This window comes from Lissotriton helveticus, chromosome 12 (assembly GCF_964261635.1).
Source record: "Lissotriton helveticus chromosome 12, aLisHel1.1, whole genome shotgun sequence".
NCBI classification, from domain to species: domain Eukaryota; kingdom Metazoa; phylum Chordata; class Amphibia; order Caudata; family Salamandridae; genus Lissotriton; species Lissotriton helveticus.
In genome coordinates, this window is record NC_136073.1 from 650,510,546 (window position 1) to 650,531,915 (window position 21,370).

General features: G+C 45.9%; 1 protein-coding gene across 2 annotated transcripts in view; it reads left to right on the forward strand.

Annotated features, from left to right (window-relative positions):
* The window catches only part of MLKL (mixed lineage kinase domain like pseudokinase), an 888,605-nt gene that overhangs the window by 655,962 nt on the left and 211,273 nt on the right, over window positions 1-21,370 (forward strand). For both annotated transcript variants that reach the window (XM_078670353.1, XM_078670354.1), the window contains exon 7: window positions 13,856-13,940. In XM_078670353.1, coding sequence (XP_078526479.1) covers window positions 13,856-13,940 — 85 coding nt within the window. The remainder of the gene's footprint in view (window positions 1-13,855; window positions 13,941-21,370) is intronic.

The following is a 21,370-nucleotide window of genomic DNA, read 5'->3' on the forward strand; positions in this document are numbered from 1 at the left end:
AACATCGCACCAAAGCCATCAATATAATTTTCTTGTGTCGCAATACTGAATTAAACTTCCAAACCTTTTTTCCTTAAATTCTTCCCCTCAATTTGTTCTCACTAAACTCCCCCTCCCCCCCACGAAGGCATGGACAAGCCCGCTCTAGACTTATCCTCCCCTGATTTACGCCCCTAAGCCTCAGCTAGAGAATATCATGTCTTGAAGTGGCAAAATAAAATTCTTATATCATTCCTTTTTTATGGGGGGGGGGGTGGGTGGGATCCAAAGAAAAACGCACCCTGCCGCCTCAGCCCCACTCACGCTCCTAATCTCCCTGCCTACGCACCTGTAAACTCGCTAGTGTGCGCCCCTGCCTGCTGCTCCCTCCGCCAATCACTGTGCGGCCCGTTCCACATGCATGAATTACCCCAGGGGGAGACTCACGCCGCTCCCCCTGAGGGCCCATCACCCACATAATCCAGACCACACAAATCATTGTAGCAAAAAAGGCCACTTTATTCAAGACAGATAAATTCCCATCAAATAATCCATTTTATTATTACAATGCAAATTTGGCAAATAAAACCGAAACCTTTTGTCATCTTAAATTTGCAAATGTATAACATCCCACCAAAACCATCAATATAATTTTCTTGTGTCACAATACTGAATTAAACTTCCAAACCTTTTTTCCTTAAATTCTTCCCCTCAATTTGTTCTCACTAAACTTCCCCTCCCCCCCCACGAAGGCCTGGACAAGCCCGCTCTAGTCTTATTCTCCCCCGATTTACGCCACCCAGGAAAACCAAAGAGTTTCCTGGACCCCCCACCTCCTTGAAAATATGTGATTTATAACTTGGAATTACACCATAAATTAACATTTAACTCATGAGCCAACATGTCTCGTATTTCCATTAAGTAATAGGCTTGACCTAGATGCGATAAATGGACTCCATCTTCCCTAAAAAGGTGACCTTCTTTGCTGGTGATATTATCATGAGCAATACATTGAATCCTCATCGCTGAACAAAATATTCTCATAGCTCTATTCAGCTTTCTTCTGGCTTTTTCCATTGCTATGTGGCACCTTACCTTCCTCCAAGACTTTCTATAAACAAATTCAGTCCAAATCAGGCGAGTACCCGGCCAATTGTTTTTTAAAAACGCCAAGTCCAATTGCATTTTCTTAATGAGTGTCAAACCAGATAGTTAAACCAAATCATTCTCTCCTAAATGAAGTACCAAATAATCAGGACAACCTCTAACATGAAACAAACCTGTAAGTGTAGGAAATAGGTAATTCCATTTCATACCTCCTTTACCCTTCCATACCAACTCATGTCCAGCGCTGGGTATACTGAGTGCTCATCCATATATTTGTTTTTCAGCAAAAAGGGCCGCCCATTTAATAAAAGAATGACCCACCATACACGTTTGCTTTTTTAAGTTTGAAGCTGCGCCCCGAACATCACCTAAATAGAAAGGCAAGAATTAACATGTGGCAAACAATTTACATAAACATAACTATTTTCGCACGTAACGTTTACAACAACTTGATTTCCACCGACCAATACGTTGCAAAACTTCCAAACCCAGCCCCAATCTTGATGCTTCCGTAGCTGCCCCGATTCTAAACGAATGCGTGGCAAAATCTTTTGGGTCTTGACCAACTAGCATTAATGCTTTTCGAAAGTACAGCTAATAAATGAGCACTCGTTATTTTGTTACCTTCCATGTGAATGAAAATAGGGATTTGCTTAAATTTACCTGAAGAAGAAAACTGTACCCATTCTTGAACTGGACAGCATTGCGGTATACCGCTGCCATTTAGAAAAACCCATATGCCCCTGCCCAACTGATCAGTTTTTGATTTCCTAAGCCAAATACCCAATTTATTCCCCACTACTGAAACCTCATCACTGCACAAACCCCTTTCACCACCCAAACCTAATACTTCTGATACCCTGAATGCTCCAAAAAACATCCAAATCATTCCAAGGCGAAAACGTTCCATTTCCCAAACATTATAACAGCAGACTGAAAGCTGCTCCAGAGTTTGTTGCAATAACTCAAACGTAATAGGAGCACGGAGCTGCTTGGGCCTTACTTTTTTCCTGCTCAGACCTTGCAGCATTTTCTTTACTAATATGTTGTCAACTGGATCGAAACCCCATAACAATTGGCCATAAAATGACACTCCTGACAATTTTCCCGCAATAGTGGTGTGGGATAAACCTTTATTTATTAACATTAGAACAAATTCAAAAAGAAATTCACATCAGTTCCCCCTGGTAACTGTCTCATGAAAACAATTCTTATAACTCAAAAATTCTTCCCATGCTTGCAGATAACTTTTCCTAGTCGAAGATGCTATGGAATGCTCGACTAGCTGGATGATCCTCAATCCCCTAGGGCCCAAATGTCGTGTGGTACCATCGTTTTGCTGAAGTCCGCCCCTGGTGCCAATGCATGAAACTTCTGCCAATGAGAACGAGAAAGTGCGTCAGCAATAGAATTGTTGACCCCTGGGACATGCTTAGGCTTGAAAACCATATTAAACTTAAGACTCAGAAGCATGAACATTCTAAGCAATTGCAATACCTTCAAATCCTTAGCCTTTTGGCTGTTCACCAGGTTCACAACTGCCATATTATCAACATGGAACAGGACAGATCTGTTCTGAAATTCTTGTCCCCATACTAACAAGGCAACAATCAATGGGAACAACTCCAAAAAAGCAATACTTCTCCCATGCTTCATCCAATGCGCGGGCCAACTTTCTGCACACCATCTCCCTTCCCAAAACAAACCAAAACTGCTGGATCCTGCTGCATCTGAATAAATCTGAATCTGCCAAACAAAATCATCATCCACAAAATGTAAAGGTACTCCATTGAACCTGTCAAGAAAGCACAACCAAACTCTCAAATCCTCTTTAATGGTCCTGCAAAGTCGAATTCTATGATGTGGAAGAGAAGCTCCTGATAATGCCATGCCCAAACGCCTACAAAAGGTCCTTCCTGCTCTAACTACCCTGCAAGCGAAATTTAAGTATCCTAAAAGCCACTGCACTTGCCCCAACTCAATCTTCTTTTTGTCAAGCACCAACAGTAAAAATGATCTAATTTCCTGCAGCTTACTAGCTGGGAGACGCGCTTTCATTTCCAGTGTGTCAATCTCTATGCCTAAGAAAGTTGAAATCGTACCGGGCCCTTCTGTCTTATCTGGAGCCAAAGGAACCCCTAAAAATTTGTTCAATTCCTGAAATTTATTAGGGGCTGCCATGCAATGACCTGACTGAGCCTGTCCCATTAATAAGAAATCATCCAAGTAATGACAGCTAGCTCCTTTGTCACACACTTGTGAAAATATCCATTGAATAAAAGTACTAAATGTTTCAAACAAAGCATAAGATGCCGCACAACCCATTGGTAGAACTTTATCAACGTAATAGGGGCCTTGGAAGAACATCCCTAGCAATTCAAAATCTGAAGGGTGTATGGGCAGTAATCTGAAAGCTGATTGGATATCGCTTTTGGCCAGCTCTGCCCCCATACCCATTGTTGTCACCATTTTAATAGCCTCATCCACCGTGGTGTACGAAACTGAAGTATCCGTTGTTGAAATAAAATCATTGACAGAGTGGCCTTCTGGCCAGGACAGATGCTGTATCATCCTATACTCCCCTGCAACCTTCTTAGGAATCACTCCCAGCGGTGACACCATTAAATTTTCTAGGGGACACTGTTGAAAAGGTCCAGCTATTCTGCCCGCCTTCAGTTCAGCATCCAACTTGCGCTGCACCACCTCCGGCAACTCTTTTGCAGAGCGCAAATTATCAGCCCACCTACGCTGACGCGGACCTTGATATCCCAGTTTAAAGCCATTTTTAAACCCCCAGAATATTCTAGCTGCTGCCTCAGTGTCTGGGTAACGTTCTAGCCAAGGACCTAGATTTGTCAAATTAACGAGCAAACGAGCAAACGGATTGCGAGCGTGAGCGTGTGAGTAAGTGTCCTGAGGCGGAAGCCGGGACTGTGTTGTTTTTAAAACATTGCGATTGCTGCTCTGTTTTTATAATTCTGATTAAGACATTTTAAAATCCACCATTGATTGCGTGCTGCTTATTTTATGAGACAATTGCTACTGTTGTGCACTTTACTCGAAACCCATCACCGGAGGCAGCTCTCTCCCGTGGGTTCCGCCATTTGGGGTCGGGAGCCGGCCGAGCAGTCCAGTGCTCCGCCCCTCCCGCCCTTTCCTCATTAAAACCCAGCCTCTCCACACTCCACACTGATTGCGAGCGTGAGCGTGTGAGTAAGTGTCCTGAGGCGGAAGCCGGGACTGTGTTGTTTTTAAAACATTGCGATTGCTGCTCTGTTTTTATAATTCTGATTAAGACATTTTAAAATCCACCATTGATTGCGTGCTGCTTATTTTATGAGACAATTGCTACTGTTGTGCACTTTACTCGAAACCCATCACCGGAGGCAGCTCTCTCCCGTGGGTTCCGCCATTTCGGGTCGGGAGCCGGCCGAGCAGTCCAGTGCTCCGCCCCTCCCGCCCTTTCCTCATTAAATGGTTCCCCTTACTAGGAAGCGCAGCGGACGAGCGCAGCGGGCGCGCCAGCGGCGCGCCGAAGGCTCGCCAAAGGCGAGCCCGTCTGCGCCCGTCCGCGCCGGACCCGCGCCTAGGGCTATACCCCCTGCCTCTCCTAAGCCAAGTCCTATACTCAGACAGGTTTACAATAGAGAGACGCTTTGGGCCTTAAACAACAAGTCCTCCATCAAGGGTTGTGAAGTATGGGAACCAGGGACTAAAGCACTATCGACATCCCCCCATTGCGCTAACTGCCTACAAATGTTGCCTAAACTCCTCTGGCTACCCATTGCACCCCAAGGAAACCAAAATTCTATCTCTATTAGGAAAAAAGACTCTCTGGTGAATTGCCTTCTCCTTAACACGAGGTCGTTAGTTAAACACAGCTCGGAAATAGCAGAGCTTATCCAGGATAAGGATATAAAAATAGCATTTATTACTGAATCATGGACTGACGCTGCATCAGGTCCAGACATAGTCAAAGCCACCCCCCAGGATTTTGTTTGCCACACCCAGAACAGGGACAAGAGGAGAGGGGGTGGCCTAGCCATTATCCATCATAAAAACATTAGAGGTTCCTTTCAACCCGGTCCCGCTGGCCTCGACGAATCACTGCTTTTCAACTTTACCCTCTCAGACCACCTGTCCTTCAGTGGCTGCCTTGTTTACAGGCCCCCAGGTGAGAAAGCCCAATTTCTAGGAGCATTGAGTAAACTACTAGAAGCGGCAGCATGTACCCAAAGGTTCACTCTTCTGGGTGACTTTAATTTTCATCTGGAACGTAACGCAGACACAGACACTCGAGAGCTAATCGACTTACTGCTAGGGATTGATATGATGCAACAGGTATCTGACCCCACACACAAAGCAGGACATACCCTAGACGGGATCTTCTCGAATCTTCCCAGTCTAAAAGCTACTTCGGTCTTACCAGTCTCTTGGTCAGATAACTCAGCGATTTTCTTTACGATTTCCCTCACCACTCCAGAAAAACCACCCAGCACTAGAAACGTCCCGAGACAAGTTAGAAAATGGAAGAACATTAAAGGGGACAAACTGGAAGATATATTAAAAAACTCCCTGACCCCTCTTTCTAACGATGTGGAGGATGCAGCTAGCTCCTATACAGCCTGGTTGGACCAGGCCTGCTTACTCTTGGCTCCCCCCAAAACCACCTATTCCACTCGGGCAACTCCCGCTGCTCCCTGGTTTACTGAACAAATCAGGGAATATAAAACACGGTGTAAAAAGCTCGAAAAGATCTGGCGAATGAATTATAGCGATTCAGACAAACAAATCCTCAATTCAGAGCAAAGACGTTACAAAGAAAGAATCCTACAAGCAAAAAAGGCTTTTCTTACAAAACAGATAGAAGATGCTAGCAATACCCCCAAAGAACTATTCCAAACGGTCTCATCCTTAGCAAACCCAAAAACCAAAGAAATTCCCCCTAGTCTTTCACTCTGCGAAAGCTTGGCCACTTTTTTTCGAGAAAAGGTTGAAAACATCTTCTTTTCCCTAGACAGCCTTGTTAAGACTTCTTCCTCGAGCGAGGACCCGGAACCTCCCAGACCTTTGGTAACTCTTCAACATTTTAAGCCATCATGGAAAAGGAAGTAGTGAGGCGCATACTAAAAATCAAATCAGGCTCCCCTCATGATCCCTGTCCCACTGCAATAGCCAAACTAGCCCCAGATGCCATTGCCAGGGGACTCACCCCCCTTTTTAATCAGATGCTGGAGAAAGGGGAATACCCTTCCAGATGGAAGCGAGCCTCGATCCTGCCCCTGCTAAAAAAAAACAACTTAGACATCACTGAGATGAATAACTATCGACCGATCGCCCGACTCCCCCTCCCTGCCAAAATTATGGAAGGTAGCCTAAATGCACAATTAAGCGCCTTTTTAAAAACAGGGGATCATCTTGACCCTTCCCAACACGGCTTTCGCGCAGATCACAGCACGGAATCCGCCCTGATCAAATCAATGGAAGACATCAGGCAGGTGATGGATGCAGGAGGTAGAGCGGCCCTTATTCTGCTGGATCTTTCCGCGGCCTTCGACACGGTCCACCACAACTTGTTGGTGGACAGGTTGAGGGCCTGTGGAATTTAGGGAAAGGCACTAAAAATCTTACAGGCCTTCCTGTCCGATAGAACCCAGTCAGTGGCCCTCGGAGACCATGAATCGCATTAATTTGTATTGCCCTGTGGAGTCCCCCAGGGATCTTCGCTTAGCCCCACCCTTTTTAATGTTTGTGTCGACCCTTGCCCCGGTGATTCGATCGTTCGGTTTTCACCTCACGGCCTATGAGGACGACACACAGATTGTGGTGTCTCTCTTACCCGGCAATATTGATAACACCGCTGACAGATTAAAAAACTGTATGCACGAAGTGGGCTGCTGGATGGCACGAAGCTGCCTTAAACTGAATTCCTCGAAGACAGAGGTTCTGCTCTTTGGAGCTAGGGAGAACTTCTGGTCCCCGAGATGGTGGCCAGACGAAATGGGACCCCTCCCCGCACCGGTGGACAAAGTAAAAAACCTGGGCATACTGGTAGACTGCTCCTTGTCCTTTAAACCCCAGATTAATGCACTCTCTTCCTCTCTGTATTATACCCTCAAAACCATCAGGAAAATTCTCCCGTATTTGGAGAAGGAACACAGGAAAACTATTGTTACAGGTCTAGTGCTCTCACGCCTGGACTATTGTAACAGCCTGATGTTAAATGCCCAGCAGAGTGTACTTAATAAACTTCAACTATTGCAAAATGCAGCCGCCCGCCTGATCACCGACACTCCCAAATTTGCATCGGTAACGCAGGACTTGGTGGCTCTACACTGGCTGCCAATTCGTAAGAGAATTGCCTTCAAGGCACTATGCATGGTCTTTAAAGCCCTTCATGATATGGGCCCTAGATACATGAAACTTCTATTCCGCTGGCACAAACCAGCACGAACCCTGAGGTCAGGAGAATTGGCTCTGGTGACGGTCCCCAGAATTAAAAGAGCTCGCTGGGGAGGCAGGAGCTTCTCCCTTGGGGCGGCAGAGGCCTGGAACAAACTCCCACTTGCGCTCAGACAATCTCAGGACCTGATGGCTTTTAGAAGAGGACTTAAGACCTGGCTCTTCACCCAGTAATCCTACTCACTCACCCTAGCTCTGTCATACCAGCGCCAGGACACCTCCGGTTAACAGAGCGCTCTACAAATGTGCTAAATAAATAAATAAATAAATAAACTGGTGTATGTGCCTTTTGGGAAAGCGTGGAAAGGAGCTCCTCTCCCCCTATATGCACCGCTGCTCTGTTCACTAAATCTTTGCCCACCAAATCCCCCATTTGGGGATAAACACTGTGTGAGAGGATGTCGCCCTCCACATTGGGAGCATTCATGCTTGAAACGACATATTTGTCTACTGCACAGTCCTCTTAAAATTCCAGCAGGCACCTGTCCCTGAACTTTGCCCCCGTCCCCAACCACCTGCCCCCGTTTGGGCGGGACGCCACAGAAAGGGCCGGTAAGTAATCGGCAGCCGACTTGCAGTATGTGTCGTGGCAGGCGGGTGGGACGTGGACATCCATTGTAGCCAAAGCTCTGAGTCTACATCCCCCATGGCTTCTCTGCACACAAACTAATCCTTGCTCTAAATTCTTCATCGTAGTTTAACCACGAATATCCCCCAAAATGCATTTGCGCTTTTCTGACTATATCCATGTACTTAAAGAGGGCTACTGACCTCTCGGGATATTTTTTACAATAAATACTTGCATATATCAGAAAAGCAGAAGTCCAATTTTCTATAGTACAAGGTACCCTAGGACGCCGAGCTAACTCCCATTCCTCCTCTTTCGAACCTTCTTTAGCCTGGATATCCCTGTGTAATAACTGAACACATCCACAAACTCATGATTCCATATTTTCTGCTTGGTTTTTTCAGCTAAATGTGTTCCTAGTGGCATTGCTAAAACCCATGTAAGGAAGTCTTCTCTTAATGTTAATAGACACATTTCTTTCGGACCCTTCCTCTTTGGACAACACATCAGATAAACTGGATTGCCTATTTCTAGTCCTTCAACTACCTCTGTGCTAATCGTTGCTAACGCTGCAGCTGGTACTAATTGGTCAGACAACAAACGTTTCTTATCACCAATACTTACAACTTTCCTTGACCCAGACTGTAATCTCCCAGAGCCCCCCCTTTCCTGCTCATCCTCCCAAACTGCCCACCAATGGGGCTTACTATAAGGTAACTGCTCTGCTTTCTTCTGAAACTCCGTCTGAGACATCCGCTCTTGATAATCTCTTGGTGTTTGTGTTTGACGAGATGAGTCCGCACTTGACCTCTGAAAAGATAAAACAGACTTTTTCGTTGCCCACCCCTTTGCAACCTTTTTCTGATAAACCATACCTGATGGCTTTTCAGAAACCATTAGTTATCAAAACTTTCAGTTTCCCCCAAATCCATCCTATATTCATCACCATCATCCTCAAAACCACTCTGTAATGCCGCACTTGTACTAGGGCATGCCCCATTCCCAACCCCGCCATCAAAGGTTTTCCAAGTGGAAACAGCCCTCCGCTCTTGAGGTCTGCTCAACCGCACAAAATCTGCTGTAGATCCGTCATAATGAAAATAAGGATGGTCCACTTCTTCAACTGAGACAGCGGAAGGACCAGCTTTACCTGACGGTACCTTAGGTTTAACGCTCAAAATATTGTCAGAAAGGCCGCAAGAACCCCGTTGAGAAATTGAACTTGGCTTGTGAGTTCTCCAATCTGCGACATCATCCACCGCTTGGCCCGCGTGCTCCACCCAAACCCACTGTCCCTCCAAGTCCTTTGGCTGGGAGTAACCTGTTTCATACTGAAAACCAGGTGGCGGGCGGGCACTTGGAAATAAATATTCTCTGTCCCATCTTTTAACTGCAATGCCTGTAGCAACCTTTTGCCCATTTTCCTCCAACAATGTCCCTTCCACTCCGTCATCATCACTGTCCACGCCCAAGTCAATCTCCACATCTTTTGGAGCATTAACCACCTGCTCTCTGGAAGCCTGTGACGTAACTCTAGGCTTCTCTTGCCCTGCCAACGGCCTCTCATAGTCCCCTGGTCTTCCGTCACCCCCAGACAAGCCTCTGTCTTGAGCCAAAATGCTCCGAGCCTTTGAAATGTTAATGTCTTGTGTATCGTGCGCCTCAAACTCTTCCCCCTCCTCACTGTCACTTGAATAAGAAACCAAAGATGCGTTTTGCCCCCCCCACCAGCACATTCTGCCTCCTGACATTCAAAACATTGTGTTTAACTGGATGATCCACTGCCTTCCGACTGTATGTTTCTGGAGACAATGCTGGTATTACTACATTTGCCATCCCGCATTGTCTGTCAATCCTTTTTCCCGTAACCTTCTCCCTCCCTTTTTTCTTGGAGACAGTAACCTTCACCTCATGCTTAGCCCCGGCCTGCATTACATTGCCCAGGACACAAGCCTCATTCAAGATGACAAGGGCATCCCCCGGACTCACCACCTCCTTTGGTGGAAGGGAACGCCCCCTGCGAAAGGCCACATCCCTCACAGCATCCCCAGTGGCGGAGACATTCGCAGCACCGCTGCTCCAGGATCGCGCCCTCCGAGCTCCTCTCTTCAGCGGTGCCTGCAGGCATGCCTCCACTGCTCTCTGCACCCCTTTTGCTGCTTTACGCTGTGGTGGCCTTGCAGGGGGAAGCATCTCCTGGAGTGCCTCAGGCGTCAGCATGTCCTCTCTCCCCGCCTTCTGTATAGTGCGCAGAGCCTCCACAAGCTCTGCGCTCATATCCATGCCGTCTTTCACCCAATTGTCCAAAACCTTTAAAGTCCAGAGGTAATTCTCCACAAAAGGGGAAAAAACGCCACCACAGGAGACCAAATCCAAAGAAAAACGCCCCCTGCCGCCTCAGTCCCGCTCGCGCTCCTAATCTCCCTGCCTGCGCACCTGTAAGCTCGCTAGCGCGCACCCCTGCCTGCCGCTCCCTCCGCCAATCACTGTGCGACCCGTTCCACATGCACGAATATCCCCAGGGGGAGACAGCTTGCGCCGCTCCCCCTGAGGGCCCATTTCATACATACTCTGCAGCTCATACTGTTCAATGGCTGAACGAACCAAAGCAGCAATGAGTTAATAAAGAAAAAAATGCCAAACACTCGGAAGACCCAGCCATACAAATCGGGCTGCCGTACGCAGACGTTGCACTACTTAATGTATATCCCTACATTATTTTAATCTCTTCTTATTCTGTCGGCATCAGTCGACCTTATGGTTTATGTAACATACTGTGCAACCCCACGAGGGTAACTCCGCACCTTACCTTGCTAACTTGTACACTTCCCCAAGGAATCTATTTTTTAACAAATAACTCATCATGGGGCTTATGTAAACATTGTAATATGGCATGAGGGATATTCCACACCTTATTCTGGCACTCTGCACATCGCCACAAGTAGACAGCAGATCCTAGGTTCTTTTTAACGAATTACTTACTTTACTGATAAAATATTCATGCACAAGAGGCCTTACTTCACATAGACCTAGCACTTAAAATCCAGTGATTTTTTATACTTGCAACAATCAAAGATACACCTCGTTCTTGGGTCAAATTACAGATCTTTGTATGCCACTGACTGTCAGCATGGACGATTCCAGAGTCCAAAACAAACTAAGGGGCATATGTACAAGCCCCTATAGCAACAGGAGCATCACCTTTTTTGACGCCACATTGTAAATATGCCCATTTCTGCCGCAGTCCTCTGCAGGAAAGAGGCGTGCAATGGGTGTTGCAAGTGGGTATTCCACTGCAACACCCATTGCTTTTTGACCGTGTCCCAGAGTTACAAGACTGTGGCAATGCCAAAAACTAGGGTCAGGAAACACCTGGTCTTAGAATGAAGATACGAGGGAGAAATTATTAATTTCGCCTTGTTTTTTGCTCTTTCTAGGTGTGCTGCATTTTGCATCAGAGCAAATCAAAATTTTTATTGATTGTTAATCTGCAGGAAGGTGTCACTTCCTGCACATAAACAATCGCCCCTGCACCGAGGGCTCCCTTGCAACTTGCCCGCTAGGGGAAACACAGGGGTGTGCCTTATTCTTGTGAATACGACGCATCCCTGCGTTTTAAAAATGTCAGAGCACTGCGTTGCCAAATGTGGCAAAAGATTGCGTTCTGGCATTTTTTTGTAAATATGTCCCTGAATATTTTCTGCACTAGCAGAACTTGGAAATAACCCTACGATTAGTGTAATAAATGGCACAACCATGCAAGGGAGTCCCTGCACATTTACACTGTTTATTTGGACACTTTTCCAAGCTATTTAGCAGACCCTAGCCTTTTTAATAATCTTTCCTCTTGCTCCCTTAAAACTGTTACCTTCTGGCGTTTCTATAATGTTCATTTGATATACATTATTTTGCGAAAGTCCTTGAGACTCTTTTACAACACAAGTTTAAATAGCATTATGCCACATTTTGTACTGCCCCATGAGAAAGAACATCCATCACAAACCATGTCCTTGCGCATTGTCTACCACAAGCTGGCTGACAATGCAGCGGTACTATTGCAAACAACTGCATACTGCAGATGAACAAACTGTACGAAAGCAGTGCATTATGTTGCCTTCTCTGCCACTCTTTCTTTTAACATTGTGATTGTATTACTTGGAAAAATTGTAATGATTTTAAGTAATCATGCAATAAATGTTTTCATTCATCATTCATTCATTTTCATTCATTCAGTAATTAAGTATAATAATAGCTGTTGCATTTGATCTGCAATTACGTGCTGTAAATGTGCATATGGAGTATTGGCCCTAGAACTGGTTGGTAGTTCTTGGAAGGCTCAAGGTACCCATCTAATGGGCTCCACTACAAGTGGAAATAACTCATCAAACCAATAATACGTGTTCTTAATATCTAGTTGGGCTCTCTTGCCAAGCATATGGTATGCACTGTGCAGGAGCTGGTGCAGGCATATAAGTGGCAGTGTGCCCGGTAACAGCCTCAACGTCTTGAAACTCTACCCATGGGTGAAATATTTCTAAGGGGCAAGCTGGACTCGCTGTGACAACTAAAATGAGTTCATCACCCTTGAGAGAAAACCCTTGCACAGTTGCATTTTGTGTCAACGGACGTCTACAATTTACACTTATTTGTACAGTTTGAGGCAGCATTTTAACACAGATTCAGACTGGTCAGAACTCAATTGATGGACTAACTGGGATCTCCTTTTAATTTTTAAGTTTAACAAACCTTCAGCAGCACAGGAGACATTGGGCATCATGATAGTTTTTTATACGTTCACTTGTAACCACGGCCCAGAGCACTCTTCTTGGCCTTCGGCAAGTATGGGTTTGTACAAACTTACCAGCTTTAGTGGAAGGAATAGAGAGTATAAGACCCATGCCTCAATTACTTACCTGGAGATGATGCGTATTTGGAAACTAAATGCTCCTATCGGGGATACCTTTTATTTAAGTGGGTTAAAGGAATATTTTCTCCCAAAGTATGCACAAACAGAATAAACACACACTATTGTTTTAAAAGCCTGCATTTACATTCTGATACCCAGTTTCAGCACAAACAAATTGAAAAAGCATAATTACAGTTTAAGCATTATAATGAATGAAATATAGCAAAAACATGTCAATAATATCATAATTAACAGCATAGTATATGGCTATTTCTGATGGAATCTATTCTTTACTAGTCCTAGCCAATGTTTTCTGTCTATGTCTGCAAACTTAGCAGATTGTTTGTCAGAGATTCTCCTTTTGGAATGTCTGAAGCTTCTCTGCCCTGTAGAAGCTCTCAAACAGGCTTTATATATTATTTTCAACAATATGTTGAGAACAGTTAACCCCGTGATGTAGAGTATGGATAGAAGTGTGTGAATTCCTTTGCACATTCATCTAAAAGTGCTTTACTTTTCTCTAATTCTATCTCTTCATGAATCTACAACATGTGATCTGTGAACATTCTATAATCCTATAAGTAAACATTGTTCTACTGTAAATGTATATAAAGAATAACTAACAGCAATTATGCAGCATACAGTAATGCGACCCATTAGCTGACGAAGAGCACACAGGCAGATACACACTGTAAGAAATAGGACAAGACATACAGCAGTGTTTTCCTTGTTCTATTTAAGTCTTTTGATTTATATTACTGTTTTTCAATCAAGTTACCTGATCTACATTGTCCACTGCTCTTTACTTAGTCTTTTGTTGTGATTCTCTGTAGGTTGCATCAGACTGAAGTTAAGTCTTTTGTGCACGGCAGCATTAACAGCACCAAGTTCCTGGTGGATGGGCGTTATTGTGTCAAGGTAAGCAGGTGATGAGAAGACCAGAATTGTCAAAGATTGAAGAATGTGCACACAATCCTATCCACCAAACCATCATTAATTTCTCACAGGCATGTATTAATTCAGTCAATGTAGCCAACTATCCATCCTCTACTTTTTAGCAGTTCATTCATCTATCCCTGGGTGTATACATCCACCAATATGTCAAAACAGGAAGAGAGACGGGTGAGCTAGAGACTTGAGTTGAAGTAAAGACATGAGATAGACAGATCGATGAGGCAGAGAAAGAAATATAGAATGGTAGAGAGCTGGTGTTAAGGGGTAGATATAGTAGTGATATAGAGGGGAAGATACTTAGCAATTAATGATATAAAAAAGGTGATGTGCAACAAAATACCGAATAACAAAAAGAGGAGACATAGAGAAAAGTGAGGTAGAAAAAGACAAGATGTAGAGAGAGGTTAGGTATCTTCATGTTACAGTGAGGTAGGCAGGGAAGTAGAGAGGGAGATGAATAGGGGGTGAGGTCAGGTACAGAGAGAGAGAGAGAGATAAAAGCATGAGATAGGAGAGACAGAGTGTGTTAGAAATTGGGGTTCTGGTTGACTGAGATGTGAGCCCTGGTCAAGCAGTAACCACAATCTTAGGGTAAGGCACCAGCAAACCCCAAATTAACCTGTGTTTACCCTCTGGTAGCTTGGCTCAGAGCAGTTAGGTTTACCTTGAAAGATATGTGTAAAGTATTTGTTCAGCACTTCAAACAGTAAAAACTGTGTAAACACCACACAAAAAGATCCCACACCAGGTTTAGAATACTAGAGTAGATTTTAAAAAATAAAACAAGACCAAAATTACTTAAATCCAATCATGGAAACTAGAGATATTAAATTCCAACATTTTGAGGTAAAATGGTGATAAGAAGCACAAAGTGCCAAATAGGAAAATTTGGCTGCCCCAGACCGGAACAAAGTCACAAGATCAGGCTGACAGCGATGGGCGGGCTCGAAGGACCAGGTAAGGTAAAGAAAATAAGTTACTTACCTGTAACTTTAGTTCTCCAGTATTGGAAGATTTCATAGATTCACATGCTTGAATCATTCCCCGTCGTCGAGATGGGAATCCCCTGTATATCAAAATAGCAATGCAACGCTATCACATACTAGAAACCAGGCCTAGGCCCATTTCAGTTTTGTAACATATCTACCTCTTTTTGTAAAAGAGACCAAATAAAGCAAACAACCAATCAGATCAGCCTCACCCTCTAGACTCCTCCTGAGAGAACCTCATACCTTCAGATTTTCGTAGCAGTAGTTCCACAGGATAAACCATGGAGGTCAAAAAAGAAGGTTGAGCTTTCCCAGGGCAGGAATGTGGGTCGCATGTGAATCTATGAAAGCTTCTAATACTGGAGAACTAAAGTTACAGGTAAGTAACTTTTTTTCTTACTCCAGTATTGGAACTTTCATAGAATCACATGCTTGAATAAGAGTAGCTAGCAGTTATGAGCACATTTTTTGCTCTGATCCTCTTTAAAAATATAGTACATAAGCACAGAAAAGAGTAGAAAGAGGAAAAAAAAATCCTCAGCCTGGACTCTGCAATGCTTCAAGACAAACATTAAATAGTAGGCTTTAACTATACAATTAATTGTAAGCATCATCAGCGCAACAATAGGCATCCTCAGAATGCTCAAAGCTCATATGCAGACAGTATACTAAGAAATAATACATTTAGCAAAGAATGTGCGAGGTTGTTGGGAAAGAAAAAAGAAGGAGGGATGAAACAGAAAGCTCAACGCTTCTGAAACCGGTTTCTCAGGACTGCTTGGCCCACTGCAGTATCACTGTGTGTCGAAGCATCCAAGCAGTAATGTCCGGCAAAGGAATGGATACTCTTCCCGGTGGCTGCTCTGCAAATGTCCCGGATAGGTACCCCAGCACAGAGGGTCGTAGAGGAGGAGACTGCCCTTGTGGAATGAGCACAGACCTTTCCCTGGAGGGGTTTCCCAGTCAATTGATGACAGTACTGGATAGAGCTGGAATTCCAACGTGCAATGCCCTGTTTAAACAAGGGGAATCCCCTATGAGGAGCACTATAAGCTACAAAGAGTCAAGGTGGCTTTCTAAAGTGCTTAGTTCTTAGGAGATAGAATTTCAAGCATCGTTGAATGTCCAGAGAATGAAGTGATCTCTCAGCCAGTGTAGTAGGCTGAGGGAAAAAAGTCTTAAGATCCAGAGGTTCATTCGGATAAAAGTCCGAAGGCACCTTAGGGATGAATTTTGGGTTAGTATGAAGTACCACTCTCTCATTTTTGAACTGAAGAGAAGGCTCCTGGATAGTTAGTGCCTGCAATTCGCTAACCCTTCTTGCAGATGTTAGCGCCAGAAGAAGAGCCACTTACCACAAAAGGAATTTTATCATCCTTATGGATAGGTTTGAAGGGATGTTTCATGAGCTAGCCAAGGCTACGTTAAGGTGCCATAATGGTGGAGAAGGCTTGATTGAAGGAAAGTCTCTAAAAAGTCCTTTCATAAATTGCTTAATTATTCTTGCTGACCATAGAGAAAGGCTTGAAGATGTTCTTCTGTAACGAGAGATGGCTGCGAGATGAACGTTTATGGATACGTGAGCTAAGCCAGCCTTGGCCAATGAAAGGATGTAAGGAAGAATCTCATGGGCCAAAGAAGAGAAAGCTTGACCTCCTGACTCTTGGCACAAGAGACAGAACCTATTCCACTTCATTCGGTATGTTTTGTTCGTACTCCGAGCTTAAGAAAGAATGTCTCTACACTCCGTGGACAGATTCAGATCGAGAACCTCTGGGTATTCAGGAGCCATGCTGACAATTGAAGAGATCTAGAATCCGGATGCAGCACTTGGCCCTGGGACATTGTGAGCAGTGAAGGGATAGGATCCAAGAGAATCGGTCATTCCACAGACAGGAGAAGAAGCTCTGTGTACCAGTACTGGCGAGGCCAAGCCCGAGCTATGAGGATTATCCTGCAGGGCTCCGCCTTTATCTTCATGAGAAGCCTTGGGAGAAGAGGAATTGGGGGAAAAGTATAAATAAATGCGTCTGACCATGCCATCGAAAACTCATTCCCCCAGGATCCCGGTTGGTGATGCCAGCTTGCGAAGTACCGGCATTTCTTGTTCTCTGGTGTTGTGAACAGATCTATGGATGGCTTGCCCCATAGACGCAAGATGCTGTCTAGTGTCTGCTAATCCAGTTCCCACTCATGGCAGACCAACTTTAGCCTGCTGAGAATATTTGCTGTATCGTTGAGATTTCCCGGAAGATGTTCGGCTTTCAGTGAAACCCCATGTTGAATCACCCTTTCCCAGATAGTTTGAGCCTCTAAAGACAACAGACGGGATCTTGTGCCGCCTTGTTTGTTGATGTAATGCATAGCCTTTGTATTATCTGAACTGATAAGGACCTATGCTTTTTTGATCCTAGTAAGAAACGCCTCTAGGGCTAGGCGATTCGCTCTTAGCTCCAGCCGATTGATGTGCAGAAGACGATGATGCTGTTGCCATCAGCCACTTATTTGAAGGTCCTGTAAGCCGGGTCTGGTGGCTTAATAGACCAATGCCTCCACTGCAGGGGCCTGTGTTTGACCTCATGGTCATAGGTTCAAATCCCGGTGGCTACACTCAGCCTTTCATCCATTTGAGGTCGATAATGAGGCTATGCATCAGTTCCAAGGAGCTGCAAGGCTATGATGTGGAGACCAGTATCGTCGTTAAATTGCAGTCGACGAGAGATGCAAGGACCTGGGTTGGAGATGCTACCCAACATCGGTAATGCGTCTGTTCTCAAGAGGCAAGGTTGAAGCAGACCTTCTGCGCCATGCCCAATCCACGTAGCAGCTGCAATGCTTTGGTTATACCAGAGGAGATGCTGATCCAAGGAGATGCATTGGTTTGGCTAGAGGATGCGCTGCTCAGCAGAGAAGATGCATTGGTTCCTCTGGTAAGCACCCACGGTCCACTTTCAAGGGTCCAGGACTGGGTTGGCACCATTTGGCAGGGTAGACTCACAGATGTCAGAAACCAGGTGCAGTTGCAAGGTTGCTGGAAACCTGTTGTGTCCCTGAGGCTTCAAATCAGGAAGCCAGCCAACTAGCCCTTTGAGACTGATCGAAGAGCCAGGTCTTGAGTGTTCTCCTGAAGGTCAGCAGGTCCTGGGTCTGCTGACCTCAGCGGTAGGGTGTTCCATGTTTGGGCGGCGAGGTGGGAGAAGGATCTCCCACCGGTGGTAGTTCTTCGGATGCCCGGAATGGTGGCAAATGCAAGGTCGTGGATCGTAGCTGGCGGTTGGGGATATAGAAGGAGAGTCGACTGTTGAGGCAGGCAGGGCCGGTCTTGTGGAGTGCCTTGTGTGCGTGGATGAGGAGCTTGAAGGATATCCTTTTGTTGACGGGGAGCCAGTGCAGTTTTCTCAGGCGGGGGGTGATGTGGCTGTGGCGTGGTATGTCGAGGATCAGTCGTGCTGAGGCGTTTTGAATGCGTTGTAGTAGTTTGATGTTTGGTCGGGGCTCCCGCGTAGAGGTTGTTTCCCTAGTGGAGTCTGCTGCTGACGAGGGCTTGTGTGACTGTCTTTCTCGTGTCCGTTGGGATCCATTTGTAGATATTGCAGAGCATGCAGAGGGTGTTGAAGCAGGAGGAGGACACGGCGTTGACTTGCTTGGTCATTGTGAGCGTTGAGTCAAGGATGATTCCCAGGTTGCGTGCGTGGTCTGTGGGTGTCAGGGCTGTCCCTAGTGCTGTGGGCCACCAGGAGTCATCCTAGGCTGAAGGATTGGATGTAACAGAATTGTAATTTAAAATCTGACTTCGCCATAAATTAGGTTTCCAGCGATACCAAACATGAACCAGTTATAGATTCCCATTTGAAAATTACACGTATGAAATGTTTTTAAAATGTGTTTATAAAATGTCATAATGTAATCCCAATGTTATCCTATTGGATATATATATATATATATATATATGTATATATGTGTGTATATATATGTATATATATGTATCCTGAAAATACTGCTTACGCGATCCTCGGCCTGACAGCGCTGATGTCGTCGATGGTAGCAGTCACCATGCTATTTGTATTTCGCTGTTCCCGTTCACCTCCGTGATTCGGTTCCCAGAAAAAGACAGCACACCAGGTGAGTCCAGCACAAAAAAGGTTTATTGTGCACTAAACAACAAAAGACGATGCGTTTCGGCGTATAGCCTTTATCAAGTAGCCCCCATTTTGGATTTACAAGAATATAAGTCCTTCCTTTCTTCATAGACATAAAGAAAATACCATGGATGGATGGAGCCTTGGAACAGGGTATCTTTCCGTCACTCTGGAAGAGAGCCATCGTAAAGCCGCTTCTGAAAAAGACCACCTTAGACCCTGGAGTGCTGAAGAACTTTAGACCCATCTCTCTGCTGCCGGCCCCTGCTAAGATGTTGGAGACCCATTTGAATTTCCATCTTTCAAACTTCCTTGACACCTCAGGTTTCCTGGACGGGTCCCAACATGGCTTCAGAAAGCTGCATAGCACGGAGTCTGCCTTGACGAAAGTCATGGATAACATCCGCAGAAAAGTAGATTTGGGTCTCACCACCGTACTGGTGCTGCTAGATCTTTCAGCAGCTTTCGACACCCTGTCTCCCCTGACTTTAACATCTAGGTTAAGGGAGGCAGGGGTAGTTGGACCGGCGCTCAGCCTCCTGAGCTCCTTTTTACATCAACGAGAGCAGCGTGTCATGCTAGGTGAATACCTCTCCCCTGCTAAGTCTTTGCAATGTGGGGTGCCACAGGGGTCGGCATTGAGTCCGACCCTGTTCAACATCTACGTGGCCCCCCTTGCAAGACTAGTAAGATCTCAGGGGATGGAGGTAGTGTCGTATGCTGACGACACGCAGATTATGGTATCCCTGACCCACTCTGTAAGTGAAACTGCTTCTAACTTTAGGGCCTGCATGCAACTTGTTGCAGAGTGGATGGTCTCTAACTCCCTAAAGTTGAACGGGGACAAGACAGAGGTCCTGGTCTTTGGCAAGGACCAGGACATGTGGTCAGGTGATTGGTGGCCTCCTTCTTTAGGTAGCTGCCCTATACCTACACAATCTGCCAGGAACCTAGGTGTCATCTTTGACACCCAGCTCTCCATGGAGCTTCAGGTTAACAGAACGGTGGCTACCTGTTGGGGTGTCATCAAGACCCTGAAAAGGATCGTGCACTATCTGTCCCCACAGGCACGGAAACAGGTGGTGATTGCCCTTGTTGGCTCAAGGCTTGACTACTGCAACTCAGTATACGCCGGGGCCAACAAGGGCCTGCTTCAGCGTTTGCAGGTCATACAGAACGCTGCAGCGCGGTTTGCTCTCGCTTTGCCCTGGTTGGCATCTATGACCCTAGCGAGGAACAACCTCCACTGGCTCCCCATTCCTTCAAGGATCACTTTTAAACTCCTTTGCCTTACATATAAGGCTCTAACTGCAGGCTCGGCTGATGCCCTTGGTTCATTACTCACTAAATATGTTCCGAGCAGATGTTTACGATCCAGCGAGCTTAATCAACTGGTAATTCCCAGAGCCAAGAAGGCTAGATGGGGGAGCAAAGCTTTCTCCATACTGGCACCTCTGATGTGGAATTCACTCCCCCTTGAAATCAAACTACTTCCTTCCCTCGACCTCTTTAGGAAGTCACTGAAAACTTGGCTCTTTATTAAGGCATACCAGTAGGCTCTGTTTCTGTCTGCTAACAGCTTTTTATTTGGCTTAGGCGCCTTGACGCCCATTGGGCATAGTTGCGCATTACAAATGATATTTCATTCATTCATTCATTCATGGGGGACTTTTGGAAAATACTTCTATCTTTTTGGACCTATATCTTGCTGAATATGTTACCAATTTAAATTCATATTGCAAAGATAGCTCTGATTTTTTGAAGAAGCTGCACGGAGTGCAATGGGAAAAAGGGTATTTAATGATAAGCAGCCTCGGAGCCCTGCAGCCCCAGTGCCCTGCAGTCCCCGAACCCCGTAGCCCCGCAGCCCTGCAGCCCCCGGAGCCCTGCAGCCCCCGGAGCCCTGCAGCCCCCGGAGCCCTGCAGCCCCGGAGCCCTGCAGCCCCGGAGCCCTGCAGCCCCCGGAGCCCTGCAGTCCCTGGAGCCCTGCAGTCCCCGAGCCCTGAAGCCCCCGGAGCCCTGGAGTCCCCGAGCCCCGGAGCCCTGCAGCCCTGTAGCCCTGCAGCCCCGGAGCCCTGCAGTCACCGAGCCCCGGAGCCCTGCAGCGGCAGGCGGGAGCCCTCCCGCGGAGGCGCGGAGCAGGCAGATTGGCGTCATTTTGGTCCCGGCCATCTGGTCGCCCCTCTCGCCTCGGCCATGTGGTCGCGCCCAATGCTTTCCTATGGGGCGACCAGATGGCCGGGCTTCCCTGAAAGTCCAGATGAGG